A 15,638-nucleotide genomic window follows, 5' to 3' on the forward strand; every position below is an offset into this window, starting at 1 on the left:
TCACCATGTCTCTCTTCCCAACCCACAGGAGCCCCTACGTGCCCACCAACAGGCGGGTGCTGCTGCAGGCCACCAACACTGGCATAGCAATAGAGTTCTTTGAGGACATCAAGGAGTTTGTGACGTATCGCACCAACATTCCAGTGAATGACGGCCAGTGGCATCATGTGGCACTGGTGTGGGACGGCATGGCTGGCACCATCACACTGACCACCGATGCTGTGGTCGTGGCTCAGGTGGAAGACTTTGGTCAAGATCGCCACCTGCCCATGTTGTGAGTACCTGCAGTGTGTGTTCATTGGATATTCAAGTCATTGTTTATTTTGAACACTCTGGGAAGTAAGACTTAACCATGTAGAGGCCTCAGATGAAAGTGCCATCAGTGAACAATATAACCTATCTGTTTATATTGATTTTTCTCTTAATTTTTGTCATGACTGCAGCTTTCTTATCTATGTTATTTGCTTTGCAGTGGCTGGGTCACACTGGGATCAGTGGAATCTGAATTTAGCGGCTACAAGAATGAGCGAGGCTTCCATGGTCGCATTGCTCGCCTCAACGCATGGAACAGACCACTGGACTTCAGAGCAGAAATTCCCAAGATGGTATGTGTGTGTGTGTGTGTGTGTGTGTGTGTGTGTTGGGAGAGTGAAGGCACAAACCAATAAGAAGCAACACATCAACATGCACAACCTCACCATAACCCTTGCTGCTGTGCTTCACAGGTTCGCTCCTGCATGAACTCCCCTGTGATGTTTGACGGCCTGCTGCTGCGCTGGTCCGGCTACGACAAGGTGAAGGGCAATGTGGAGCGCATTGGACCATCCACCTGTGGCCAGTATGTGTGTCCACCAGGCTACACCAGGGATTGCATGGTGCTGGAGAGGGACAAGACACCACCCCGCATTGACCACTGCCCCGGCGACATGTGGGTCATCACTCACAATGGCTCTGCTGTGGTGGACTGGGATGAGCCACTCTTCACCGACAACATTGGCGTCACAAACCACCTTGACAAATCAGGCTACTCTCCAGGACAGGTGAATGATGATCTGCTACCCTTACTCTGTATTTTATTAATACACACATCAGTATCTTAAACAGTGTGAATATCCATGTATTTTAATTGCACTTAGAAATATTTAATTAATCCACTTAAGAGGGAAGTTTTGTGACATTTATCTCATTCTTTTGGCTAAGTTCTTTGGTCTTGCATAGGGGACTGGAATCTAAGTGGGCCTTTCCTTTTAATAATTTTTGTTGTCCTTGGCCACATATCTCCTCTTGCATGAAAAGAAAAAGTAAAAAGAATTAAAGCTTCTAATTTTCACCTCATCTCATCCAACTTTCTTGACTGTCACCTTCAGGCCTTCTCCTGGGGCACCTACGATGTGGCCAGAGTGGCTTATGATGCTGCAGGAAATGCCGGCACCTGCTACTTCAAGGTGTATGTGTTGGAGGACTTCTGCCCCAAGCTGGAGGATCCTGTGGGTGGCATCCAGCGCTGCACTGACTGGGGCCCCGGTGGCAGGTTCAAGGTGTGCAAGATTGAGTGTAATGAAGGACTCAAGTTCTCCACTGAGGTAAGAAAGAGAATTTACTTTTTGTATACGTGTTTATCATTTATTTATTCTTACATTAGTTGTTGATCTATGATTGAGTTTATTGAGCTTATATCTTGGATTTGTTGTTATTTTTAATTACCACTGTTCATGTTGCCATAATTCTCTGTCTTTTTTGTAATTTTGTTTTTATGATATGAATTTTCTCTGAGTTCTCTTTTTTTTTTTTACTTTTATAGACAATTACTTATATAATTAGCTAGTACATAACTTACAAGTGTCTTCTCTCTCTCTCTCTCTCTCTCTCTCTCTCTCTCTCTCTCTCTCTCTCTCTCTCTCTCTCTCTCTCTCTCTCTCTCTCTCTCTCTCTCTCTCTCTCTCTCTCTCTCTCTCTCTCTCTCTCTCTCTCTCTCTCTCTCTCTGCTTTCTCCTCCTTTTCTTCCACATGACTCATTACCAACACACTTTCTACAGGTACCAGACTTCTACACCTGTGGAGCTGAAGGCTTTTGGCGCCCCACAGAGGACCCCACCGCCCAAATGGTGTACCCAGCCTGTGCCCCCTCCACCCCTGCCCAGAGGGTCTTCAACATCAACATGCAGTTCCCATCATCTGTCATTTGTAATGCTGCTGGCCAGAATGTGCTTAGTGAGAGAATCAGACATGTGAGTGTTAAGTGTTAAAAGGTACATGATTATTAAGAGTTGACTACAATGTCTATATACAGCGATGATCTACTTTTGTTGATTTTTATTCTATGATATTCTTTATGTGTTTGTTGATTGGAATTATCTTGCTATAGTTAATGAAAGCATCTGTCTTTTCTAGTGCAGTTCAGTGCAATCACACATCCCTAAACTTCAAAGATCATTAACTGAGCATTCTCTTGAACCCATATTAATTTGTAACTACACGTATGCTTTCCTCCTCAGGCTCTCAACAAACTCAACTCTAGGTGGAACTTCTGTACTGACACCACAGCCTCCAGTGGAAAGTGCAATGGTCTGGACGTTTTGGTGGACTGCTCCAGGAGGAACAGAATTGCTCGGGAAGCAGAGCCTGAGAGGCAGAAGCGCCAGGCTGCTCCAGAGACAGATGACGTGTATGAAGTCAAGATTACCTTCCCATCAGTCAAGTAAGTTTTGATACGGATGTGTGTGTTTGAATGCAGCTCATGAAAGTCTGCCTGTTTTGTTCTCTCTGGAAAATCTGCATCGGTTTTTCTCACTATTGAATGTCAACTCAAATTCACATTACTGAGTCTTTTGTCTTCTGATGGTTTTAATTGGAAGTGTCTTCTTGCTTTGACTCCTGCTGAGGACTTTCTTCCTTGACTTCTCCCTTTTTCTATGTGACAACTTATCATCTGGCAGTTTTCAATATCTGATTCCTGTAAACTTATTTTTGTTTTTTCAGAAGGAAAGTAACATCCTTATGTCATATGATAATAATGACTCTTTTCAGTCTGGGATGATTTACTGTCTTCTCTTGCCACACACAGGAAAATAATAATCTTTTACATAGAATTACCATTGTGTATTATAAGAGCCACATTTTAGTGTTTTCTGAAATGATTAAATGAATTTCACCAAACACCAAAACCTAAATTCCCCAGCCACTGCCTTAAACACATCACCACCACCACCACCACCACCACCACCACCACCACCACCACCACCACCACCACCACCACCACCACCACCATCACCACCAATGCATCCCAGCATGACACCACCATGATTCTAAGACACATTGAACTGAAACACAGCATGATTCATTTGCACATTAAAAGAAACACATGAACAGAAACACAACCCACTCAAATGACAGGGCATGCAAAACAGAGATGAACTATACAGTCACAGATAACACCTTGACCTTGACTTTCTCCTTTGACCTGACCTGACCTTCCCCCAGTGAGGCGCGCCAGAAGAGGGACACAGATCAGGCTTACCAGTATAACCTGAGAGTGTCCTTCCAGTCCAAGAAGTAAGAGTCGGGTGTCCCATAAATAAAAAGCGAAATAAACAAAAGCACCTCCACTAACTAGCCTGTAATAGCCACCTAGACTGTACCATATAACTAGCATCTTAAATTTTTAGCCTGTTTTTTTCTTACATTAGCCATCTCACCGTAGCGTAGATAGCCTGATGAATTTTTTTTTTTTTTTTGTCTTTTTTTATCTAGTAAAAACATAAGTGGTTATTATGATTTTTTGTTATTATCTTTTATGGTGTTATGGTTTATAGATGTTGTTTTTATCATTATTATTTTGGGGTTTACGAAGTACAGTATGTGTAGTTCTTAGTTTTCTTCCTTGGATTTTTGTTGTTTTGGTTTGACTGAACATTTTTTTTATTATTATTTTTTTTTATTTATTGACTTATTTATTGTACTGCTGCTGTTAAAAGATTGCTTCGCTTTCACTGAAACTTAGCACTTTACATAGCTGGGGTGCTGGGAGGTGTGCTTCAGTCTTAGATGCTACTTAGTTGTTCACATATCCTGCCTAGGAAAGAATGTGATAAGAAGATAGATAAATAGAAGAATAAGCTGAACCCCATAGCTGAGAGATGTATTGACAAGCTGGTGATAAGGAATAGATGTGGAAAAGTACAAGTTGAACCCCATAGCTAAGAGATGTATTGAAAAACTAGTGATAAAGAAGAGATGTTTTAAAGTGATAATGTGCTATATGAATGGGAAGGCATTATAGAGGCGCCTGATGAAAGACGAGAGATGGAAGGGACAGTGGTTATTTCACAGTGCATCAGGAACCTATTGCTTGAGAAGTATTTAGAAGATGGTGATAGACTAGAGGTGTATATAGTCTCTTGGTATATAGACTTTAAGAATATCAACAAGGGACTCTTAGCGGCACTGTAGGATAACAATCAGAGGATGGCAAGAGGAGATATGACAAGCAGTGAACTAGATGGAGAGAAAAGTTTAGAAGTTTTGCTGGGGTGGCCTGGAATAGAGATGAGTTGAAGAGGTTGAGAATTTTCATCCTGCAGTAGTTATAGAGGTTGATGATTGGGATTATTCACCACAGTCACCTGCTGGTCACCCAGCCAGCCTTCTCCATTAGAGAGTGAGCTCAGAGCTCATAGGCCAATCTTCGGGTAGGACTGAGACCACAACACACTTCACACACTGGGAAAGCGAGGCCACAACCCCTCAAGTTGCATCCTGTACCTACTTGCTGCTAGATGAACAGGGGCTACACATTAAGAGGCTAGCCCATTTGCCTCGCCATACCCGGGACTCGAACCCGGGCCTTCTCAGTTGTGAGCTGAGTATGCTAACCACTATACTACGTATATGTTGATGGTAATGTGATATGATTGATAGTTCAAAGCTGATGTAGTCCGTGCCTCTCTCTGTTGGGTGAGGTGTCCATCAGATGAAGGTGAAGGGAGTGGTGAGGTGTATAGTGGGCTTGTGTGGTGGACGGTGTGTGTGGTGCTGCCTACAGGTGCTGAGCGGCCTGCTGGTGTGAGAGGAGTGCTTGCTGAACTTTTTTGCTGCTGCGTGAAGTGAACGCCCTCCCTTTCCCTCCCTTCCTACCTCCCACCAGTCTTCCTTCCTCCTGTCTGCTACACACTCATAAAGCTTACATTTTATATGCAATAATTAACACAATCCTGTTTACAATCATACTTACAATTACAATTAAGCTTGTTACTGGGTAGTATTTCATAAAATACGAGTATAATGAACCCAATATATAATCACTGTTACCAGAACACATCACATTAAGACAAGCTTCTCTGCTGCCTCTTAAAGTTTTGAAACAGAACTTGTGGAAGAATTATATTGAACAAATTTAAATGGAGTATTTCCGTAATGGATTAACGTTTTGGCTTCCATAATTTTTCATGTGAGAAAATTGTCATTTTTATTAATTTGATCTATTTTACCTCCTTCGCTTCGCTGCACAGTGATCCAATTTCTACAACGGATGACCAGTTAGAGTCGACGGTGAGGCAGATCATTGAGTCCATCATCCTGGAGGAAGACCAGTTTGACGTGCGGGATGCCCTGCCCAACGTGGTGCCCGACCCGTCCTCCCTCCTGCTCAAGTCTGAGTACTCGTGTCCTGTTGGCAAGGTGAGTGTGAGTCTGTGGGTGGCCTTCTCAGCCATCTTGTGACAGCTATTTGTGCTGTCATGTTTGCATTATTCATGTCACTGGCATAGCTAGTTGTGCTGCTACCATGCTTGTGTCATCTTGGGGTGCCAGAGTGTTGCTTAACAGAGTGTGTTTTGCCACAGGTTGTGGTGGGCAGTGAGTGTGTGGACTGTGCCACGGGATCTTACTACAAGCTGGAGACAAGGGAATGTGTGCCTTGTGAGCTTGGCTCATACCAGAATGAGATTGGCCAGGTGGCATGCAAGCCTTGCCCACAAATTGCTGGCCGTGGTGGCGTCACCAAGAACACCGGTGCCCGCTCTGTGGGTGAGTGTCAGGAACGCTGTGCTGCAGGAAGATACTTTGATGGGGAGATTGGTGTGTGTCGCTCTTGTGGCTACGGCTATTTCCAGCCTGAAGAAGGCAAGTTTGCATGCACACGGTGTGCCCGAGGCCTCACCACCCGCACCAGGGAAGCTGTCTCCTCCTCTGAGTGCCGAGAGGAGTGTGAGTCTGGACTCCAGCTGGGCAAGACTGGACCCTGTGAGCCTTGCCAGCGTGGCACCTACCGCACAAAGGGCATCCATGCCGCCTGTGTGCCCTGCCCTCAGGACCGCACCACCCTGGGACCCGGTGCCTCCACCGTGGAGGAGTGCTCTCTGCCTACCTGTACTGCTGGCACCTTCCTCTCCAGCCTCAATGGTGTGCACGAGTGTCTCAAGTGTCCCAAGGGCACATACCAGCCTGAGGCACTGCAAACCTCTTGCATTGACTGCCCGCAAGACACCTCCACTCGTGATGTTGGCGCCACCTCCCTGGAGGAATGCTCTAACCCTTGTGAGGTGCATGGTGAGAAGATGTTGTGTGATCCCAATGCTCTCTGCCTATTCATTGCTGAGACCAACGACTTTGAGTGTCAGTGCAAGCCAGGCTTCAACGGCACCGGGAAATACTGCTCAGGTAAGTAGTTAGGCTGCTTCCCCTGGCCTGGGCAAGGGCTGTGTTGGGCAGCCTTTCTCTCTGAAGCAAGCAAAGCCCTTTGGTAAAACTCACCTCATCTGGAACATACTTTTGAACTTAGTAAATATTCTGACCCATTGAATATAAGGTACACAGTATAATTAAGTTATAAGTAATACAGTTAGATGATTATTGATGTGTGTTTGTGTTGCTCAGACAAGTGTGAGAACTTCTGTCAGAATAACGGTGTCTGCAAGAAGGATGATGATGGGGAACCTTACTGCGTGTGCTCCGGCTCCTTCACTGGCAACAAATGTCACGTGAGTATCAGTCACAAGTGGATTTCAAACAGCAGCAGACCTTTAGACCTTAATATATATATATATATATATATATATATATATATATATATATATATATATATATATATATATATATATATATATATATATATATATATATATATATAACTACAGTTTCAAAATGAGAGAAAGATGCAATTTAAGCCTGCCATTGTTTGTGTGGGAGGATACAAATACTTAATGGTAAGGTAATGTGTTGTGTGTCTACTATAAATGGGTGCAGTGTAGGGGTTGTGTATGCTGTTGTGTCAGGAAAAATAGGCATTCCAATGACACACTAAACAGAAAGTTGAGGCATGATCTCAATCAACCTGGCAGAACAAGTTATCAAAGTACCATAAACTAGAAGCAAATGTTTCTGAGTTATCTAAAAACATCCTAACATCATATCAGTATCCATAATACTAACCAAAACTTCTGCTCTCCTCCCTTTGCAGGTCAAGAGTGACTTCACATACATTGCTGGTGGCATCGCAGGAGCTGTTGTGTTCCTCATTCTGATTGTGCTGCTCGTCTGGATGATCTGTATCCGGGCCACCAGGAAGAGGGAGCCCAAGAAGAGCTTCCTTGCACAGCCCTCTATTGACCCCAATGGCTCTCAGGTAAAAGAGATGTACTAACAGCAGCAGCAGCAGTAACAGTATTAGTAATGAGTGTAGCAAGAGCAGTATAATAGTTGTTCAGATTTAGAGACAACAATAATAACCATAGGGATAATGAAAACAGTCTCTATGAGAAAAAAATGTCAAAACATATTCCATACATAGTGAAGAAATGTATTTATACCAAAAAGACCAAAGAAATATTTCATACATTAGTGAAACAGCATGACAGAGGAAAGAGGAAAAATAGAATGGTAAACATGTTTGTCTAATCACCTGTACTTTCCCCTCACTTCCTACCTTGGCTTGCAGTTGTTACCATTAAGATATATAGCAAACTTGTCTAGTGATGGTCTTTCTCATCCTCAAGACTTCTCCTCCACCTTCTTGTCCACACATTTTCATACACCATCATTCCACAGGTGAACTTCTACTATGGAGCCCCTGCACCTTATGCAGAAAGCATCGCTCCATCCCACCACTCCACCTACGCTCACTACTATGATGACGAGGAGGATGCCTGGGAGATGCCAAACTTCTACAATGAGACTTACATGAAGAGTATGTCTTGAGGAGCTGTGGCCTCCCCCTATTCTTGCCCTTGCTCTCCCCATGCCCAGCTCTGACTGACTGACTGATGGACTGAGTGATAGGGTGCAGTGTGTCCTATCAGTCAGTTTGTCATGCATGTATTTCCTGCTGTGGCTGTCTGACTGACTGACTAGCTAATTGACAGGAAGGGGGTGTTGTGTCAATGTTTATGTCTTTTCATTCAGTGTTTCCTGTCTGTCTTTGTCTGTGTGTTTTTCATTGACTGACTTATGAAGGGAAAGAAGTGTTACAAGTCAGTGTTTGTATCCTTTGTCAGTCACTCTGTCCTTTACTGTGTATTCTTCAGTGCCATCTGACTGACTGACTGACTGACCGGCAGGGAATGTTGTATGTCAGTCCATGTCCTGTATTTGTTTGTCCTTGTTACCCTAATATCCATTGCACCCAACTGACTGACTGACTGACTGAGGGATGGACTGAGTGGCAGGGAGACAGTGTTTCCCTATCGGTCAGCCTGTCATGCATGTGTTTCTTCTTGGGTGAATATTATGTGACTTTTATACAGTTCTGTTGGCACTTCATCTCTCTCTACCTGCTGTCCCTATCAATGCATTCTCTCATTACTGGTTCACTCTCATTCTGTATTCTCACAGTGACAGCAACAGAAGAAAAACATGTACTGTGTTTGATGTTAAATAAAGTGTGCTGTTATGTACAAAGTTTATAATGATAATGATTATACATAATGCATGTTATATAGTCTTAATATACTATTTATGTGAACTGTGCCTCCATGTTACTAATAATATCATACTATTTTGTTAAATGTTGTTTGCATGCCTCTACTGTCTCAAATTAAAGCTCCCAACTAACCCTGACCTCCCCAAACCAGCTGGATTCCAGAATGGCGCCGGGAACAGCCTGGCTCGGTCCAACGCCTCCATCTACGGCAACAAGGAAGACCTGTATGACCGCCTCCGCAAACACGCTTATCAGGGGAAGAAAGGTGAGGAGGACTGAGCAGGAGAGGAGAGAAGGAGGCACGGCTGGCTGGCTGGCTGACAGGATGCTCTGCTTAGTGTGTGCTTGCATGTGAGGAACAAAATATGTGTTTGAGAAAGTACCACATAACTGAGATGAACGTGTAAGCCCGTCAAGCACGTGTTTGTCATTAAGAGCTTGAAGTATGGACATCTCCTGACGGCAGCCAAGGAAAGCAGCATGAGAGCCACGGCAGCTGTGGCCTGAGCTACTTAAACAACCCAAGCAAACACATTCACACACACCACTAAAAAAAACAAGAGAAAAGGATGAATCAAATACTCATCACTCATAGCTGCATGTCAGTCAGCTCATATGTACTATTACTGCAGGACTGCATGATGTTGTGTTGTATTTATGTGACCACTGGATGTTGAGCTGCATGTGTTGAGCTGCTGCACATAGAGACGCCTTAAGCTGATGTATGTGACTGTGTGTTTGAGAGAGTGTGAGTGCGTATGTGTGTACTTTGAGAACGGAGGGTGCCAGCAACACTGAAAGCCATGAACCCAGACTTTCTATGACTTCAGACTTTCCAGCTCACAGTGTCAAGACAGTGTTATGCTCATTGGGTGGTGTAGGTGAAACATAGACAATCAAACAAACACAGTAATCAACACAAAGGCCTTGAACGTCACATGGACAACACACAAACAACACTTTATTTTTTCACTTGCATTAATGATGGGAAAAATATCTTTACACTTGTGTTGGTAATCTGTTGTTTCTCTCACTCTTTCTAGTGACTTTCCTATAGTTGTCTTGCATTACTCTTGATAGTCCCAGCATGACAAGTTGTTGTTGTGCATGTTACCGTTTGATGTTAACATAACTGCCTCTTGTTTGTGGCTGATTGACTTGTCTCTCAGTTGTGCATGCAGGTGTGTGGATATGGTGTTCAGTTAAGAGGTAAAAGGTGATCTTTGTTTTGTTTCATCTCCCATCCCTAATTTTTATTCTCAAAAGGAAGTGTTTTCATTGTTAATTTCTCATATTCATCTTTCTAGTTGGTGATAGTGGCCAGATAAATTTCCTTATGATCTTAGTGAATTTTCTATACAATTAAATGGAATTAGTCACAAAGGATCTTGGTTATAGAAATTTTTGGTTTTCCTTTTCCCAGATCTTCTTTTTAGATGAAATTCAGATTCTTTCTCCTGGAGACCAATGGTGATTTCCTATTCACACAAGACTCTTTGAAATAAGAAGAAGGAAAATGTCTAACTGATTATACTCTCATTTCACATAAGCCAAAAAGAAACTACCTCTTCTGTCTTACTATCACTATCATCTCCACAACCACCATCATCATCATCACTGGTGTTTCTCCTCAACAGATAAAGATGAGACAGGAGACAGTGACGACCAGGCCCGTTGAGAAATTAAATAGAACTCATAAAAAATTGTGTTGTATGGTGTGTGTGAAAGCAAAAAAAGAGAGACACAGGTGCTTGCATAGGGATAACAACTGGCCAGCTCCCTATTGCTCTTCTTCATTGAGTATTACACTGTCAGCTTTGAGAGAAAACATGGCATTATCTCCTACATATCAGCCGCCATTAACCGCTGGACTTAACCACTCGAATGTCAGTCAATCTTAAGGTGCCTTGAATGGAGAGCAGCTGTGACTCACCCTTCTACTATTACTGCATTAGCTGCCATGTCCTTTGTATCTTTAATGCTCATTGTGGGAATCTTAGTGTGTGCTGAGTGTAAGAGACTGACTGCTGATTTTTTATATGATTCTTTGGGAAAGTTTAGTATGTTTGAATCTGTTAGCTGGCGGGAGGCGGAGAAGGAGCCGTCATCTGAGGTGCAATTCAGGTGAAGTGTGGAGGATGAAAAATGGATGACCTGCTCCGTCCCCACCTCAGAAATTACTCGTGAACATACAGTAGGTAATAATGATGAGGTTTGTAGTTGTTGAACTCAGGTGTGTGTGTGTGTGTGTGTGTGTGTGTGTGTGTGTGTGTGTGTGTGTGTGTGTGTGTGTGTGTGTGTGTGTGTGTGCGCGCCCCTACCTGTCTTCTAGTACCATTCTTTTATACATACACGTTGCACTCTTTTCCCTTTAATTGTTGCATACTATTTATTCATGATAGGAAACGATGCCACTCTTGGACCAGTGTGTGTGTGTGTGTGTGTGTGTGTGTGTGTGTGTGTGTGCGTGCGTGCGTGCGTGCGTGCGTGCGTGCATTTGTCTTACTGAGTTCCAGGACGTGTGTGGGGGGATTTGATTTTTTTATTAAAACTATTTTCATCTTTTTTTTTTTTTGGACAATAGTTTGCATAGTGGATATGTTATCAGTTGAGGTGCGAGAGTTGTGTATGTTATGTATACTTTGCTTTCTTTAATGCGGAAATAAAAATAAACAAAGAAATTCCAAGGACACCCTCCGTCCCGTCCCGCTCAAGACTGTGAATAAAGATACATTCTGTCAAATATATGTATAATGTAATATTAACAAACCTAACTGTAAGACTTTCTTCTTCAATAAACATGATTGTGTATAATATGCAGTTTTTCTTTGGTAATTCTTAAGTGTATGAATGAATGGAGATAAGAATTGATAAAGTGTTATAATACATACTCACAGCCTTTTAGTTTCCCAAAGATCCTAGTTTTTATTCAATTATATAACATTGCAAGAGATAACTTTGTAGTAAGGTGGCTCATAGGAATATCCTTTCATGTTAGGGGCCAATGGTAATAAAACCGTGAATTATCTGTGTGTGTGTGTGTGTGTGTGTGTCATGGTGTCACCCCTATCTCATGGTGTTTACAGTGGGTGGTACATGGAGTTAATTATATAGTGTAAGGTTTCATCATTAAGGGAAATAGAAACGGGCAAAGCTAGGCAAGGCAAGAAAAAGTACAGCCTTTATGGTGTGATGGGACTGTTATCTGTGTTTCTTTATGATTAGGGAGGGAAGTTCTCTGTGTAATCAAAAATTCATCTTGGTATTATTATTGATTAATTGAAAATGAAAGGGCTGTATTGTTATAACGTTTTTTTATTATTATCATTAATATTGTTTATTTATTATTTATTTTTATTATTATTATTATTATTATTATTATTATTTTTATTATTATTATTATTATTATTATTATTATCATTATTATTATTATTGTTGTTATTATTATTATTATCATCATCATTATTATTATTTTTATTATTATTATTATCATTATTATTATTATTATTATTATTATTATTATTATTATTATTATTATTATTATTATTATTATTATTATTATTATTATCATTATTATTATTATTCCACATGTCATTATGTTTTTACATTATTATCATTATCATTATCATTACTATAATCATTTAACGCATATACTGCCACATGTTAGCCTGACGGCTTTTCTGCAGCTTTTGTCGTCTTTTAAAGTTTACTTTTCTCTTTAATTGAACTACCTACAGAAATAGTAATATGCCGTAGCCAAATTAAGATATTCAAGACCAAAATGTCATCTAATAGTTAATGTGCGCGTTCCCAACAATCGTACTTTATAGCGGCGAGTTAAAAGTGAGGAACCAGCATGATTCACATTATCTTATAACAGCATGGGTCAAAGCCGGGTGCAGTGTTACCACTGTAGTGGTGGGCAGGAATCGTAAACTCAAATATTCAAGGAACCGGTTCCTTGGGCGGGCGGAATCGTCGGGACTGGTTCCAGAACCGGTTCCGCGTGGAATCGGTAAAGCGCGGCTGGTGAATACCGAATATCAGTCTTGCATTTGGTTCTGGAATCGTTTTCTCTGGGGAATCAATAGAGAACGGCTAGCGAATACCCAGTATGAATCCCCAGCGCATTGCTTGATGGTTACCAGGGAAGGGTGTAGGCCGTGTAGCTAGTGTTCCTGGATTCATCTAGATTACTGGCTGGGATGATTTTAGAATACAAAGTACTGACTCCCGGTCCTAAGAGACTTATAATCTGTGATGGATACAGAATGACAGTGAATGTAAATGGATGCACTGTTCAGCCAATGATATACTCTTATCTCACATAGGATTCCTTTAATATACATGCTTGAGCTGTCTTATTTTGCTTCGATGCCATTGTCTCAATAGATTTGAATGTGATAAATAATTTTTCTAATACCACAAATTTAGGTATAATATACACCTTTAACACAATGTTCTTGAAAAATCCTTGGTGCCTGAAAAAAATTACGTTATGATTTGATAGAAAAAGTTATTGAGTAATCAGCAAATAATGAACTATGTGTGTGTAGGTAAATTATGTTTTTTATTTAATCATGAGAATTACGGTCCCTGGTCCCACTCTGGGTTCGGCAGGCTTAGCTCTTATGACGTCTTTTTTTTTTTTTTTTTTTTTGCCATCACCCTAGCATGGGTATTAGGTCATTTTTCATTTATTTTTTAATTTTTTTTTAAGATTTAAACTTTCTTGAATTTCTATAAAGAGTTATCTTTTATTTGTTTATTTATTTTTATTAAAAAAAGTTTATTTTTAAATATTAGCATTATACACACACTCAGGTTATCATACACACTTCATTCACACAAGAATCTTACTCCTATCTCAAAACTATTGTCCTTTGTCAGGGCATGGGGAGGGAGGGATAACAAGCACTCAGGGTGGCTACGTAGCATCACTATGTATTGCACATATACATGAAGAGGGAAAGCATTCACATCACATAACGCAAGACTGAAATCATACACACTTTCATAGTTTTATATACATACATAATATTGTTGAAATATTTACAGTGCAAGATAAATCACAACTCTTTGATCAAATTGGTCTCAATCAGGTAAATCATCAGTCTATCGATAGAAATAGAGAATGAGAGAAATTAAATAGTCTGCCTCATTTCTTGTCCCGCGGGAGTTGCCAACACTCGCTGCACAACTAGATACAATATTTTGATATATACTGCTTTGACAAATAACCAAAGCTGGGCACGATAACGAAGAGAAAGATGTCACAATAACCAGTAAATTATTATGTGATATTTTTACAAGTATAGTATCTCATTGGTGATAGATTTAATAATAATATACATTCATACTATTATACACACGTAGTCCTTAAACATACCTTCTGCTACTGGTTAAAACGGCGGTGGTGGTAACAGTGGTGATGACGGTGGGCTATACTTACCCATACACACCCACACACAGCCATAAACACTAAACAAACACTCTTACATACCGAAAACACTCGTAAACACACTCAAAACATCCCCACACACACATCCAGAACATGTCTACACACACACACACACACACACACACACACACACACACACACACACACACACACACACACAAGTGAAGTGAAGTGTTGCTATATTACCGACAGTTTTCAAGCAGCACCAAGCACCAATTAAGCACCAGCACCAACCACTAAGCGGCAAGACAAGTAGTGCAAGCCTTATCATCATCAATGAAAGGTATTTATAAGGCCATTCACTTGTTTTTAGGTTTCCTTTTTACATGAGAGTGAAAACAGTATGCAAATAGGTATAACGGTCATTATAGATGCAAAGCGTCAGTACATTAACAGCTGATATTTGATTTTTCACATACCGTAAGCCAGACATGTGTCAGAATGCAGCCACCAGTCTACCATTTCATATCCCATAGTCAAAAGTTCTCTATATGGCTTAATTTTGGCTTGGTGAGATGATAAAGACATCATATGGAGGTCCACAACCGCTGTTCCCGGTGTTGCCTCCGGGCCGCCTCCCCCGCGGTCCCCCAGCCATCACCATCCGCCCGGCAGCCTGCAGGGTCAAATACTTTTTTTTTTTTTCAAATATTTCTTAACGGTAATATTACGCTTCCATGGCATGTTTCTATGGTTTCTATAAATATTTCGTTGAGTTTGAACTGTTTTTCGCGCCTGTATTGGGTAAATATGTAGCGTTTAGTGGTATTTTATGGTGTATGTTAAAGGTTTTTTTGCGGTCAAAAATTTCAATTTCTCATTTTGAGCCTTTTTTATTTGAAGCTATAAGTGAGACTTTATGTTATAAAAGAATCGTCTATGCTCTTTTAAGTGTGAAATCAATCTATTGAGAGAAATATGTGTACTTTGAAATGGCGTTTGGTGCTGTTGAACAAAAATCTTATTTTTCTTTATTTTATTTGCTCACGTTTCTGCTTCTCTGTCTAACTCGCTGTAGAATGCCTTAAAAGATAGCTCAGACTCCGTGAAATGTGGTAAAATACTCGTCAAGCGAAAATGGCTTGACTTTCCAGGACGTTTTAGGAAAGTTATTGTTGAAAATGTTTTATACTTTTAACGTAATTAATTAAGACATTTTTTTTTTTTAAATAGTTGAGCTGGAAATATTTTGATATTTTGAAAATTAGTTAAAGTATTTATCACGTCATAGAATATCATACATTTGGCCGTGGCTTCGTTTTT

General features: G+C 40.9%; 1 protein-coding gene across 2 annotated transcripts in view; it reads left to right on the forward strand.

Annotated features, from left to right (window-relative positions):
• LOC123512161 (sushi, von Willebrand factor type A, EGF and pentraxin domain-containing protein 1-like) overlaps window positions 1-11,728 on the forward strand; it is a 100,892-nt gene extending 89,164 nt beyond the window's left edge. The window contains exons 18-30 of one of the 2 annotated variants that reach the window (XM_045268367.1): window positions 29-274; window positions 473-605; window positions 726-1,040; window positions 1,368-1,583; window positions 2,037-2,228; window positions 2,496-2,698; window positions 5,508-5,676; window positions 5,841-6,657; window positions 6,874-6,977; window positions 7,457-7,621; window positions 8,044-8,182; window positions 9,066-9,179; window positions 10,552-11,388. In XM_045268367.1, the coding sequence (XP_045124302.1) occupies window positions 29-274; window positions 473-605; window positions 726-1,040; window positions 1,368-1,583; window positions 2,037-2,228; window positions 2,496-2,698; window positions 5,508-5,676; window positions 5,841-6,657; window positions 6,874-6,977; window positions 7,457-7,621; window positions 8,044-8,182; window positions 9,066-9,179; window positions 10,552-10,592 (2,854 nt within the window). In that variant the 3' untranslated portion in view covers window positions 10,593-11,388. Of the gene's footprint in view, window positions 1-28; window positions 275-472; window positions 640-725; window positions 1,041-1,367; window positions 1,584-2,036; window positions 2,229-2,495; window positions 2,699-5,507; window positions 5,677-5,840; window positions 6,658-6,873; window positions 6,978-7,456; window positions 7,622-8,043; window positions 8,183-9,065; window positions 9,180-10,551 lie in introns of both variants that reach the window. The other variant, XM_045268368.1, reaches the window with a different exon arrangement.
• Window positions 11,729-15,638: the final 3,910 nt, after the last annotated feature.

Source organism: Portunus trituberculatus, chromosome 33, assembly GCF_017591435.1.
Source record: "Portunus trituberculatus isolate SZX2019 chromosome 33, ASM1759143v1, whole genome shotgun sequence".
Classification (NCBI taxonomy): Eukaryota; Metazoa; Arthropoda; class Malacostraca; order Decapoda; family Portunidae; genus Portunus; species Portunus trituberculatus.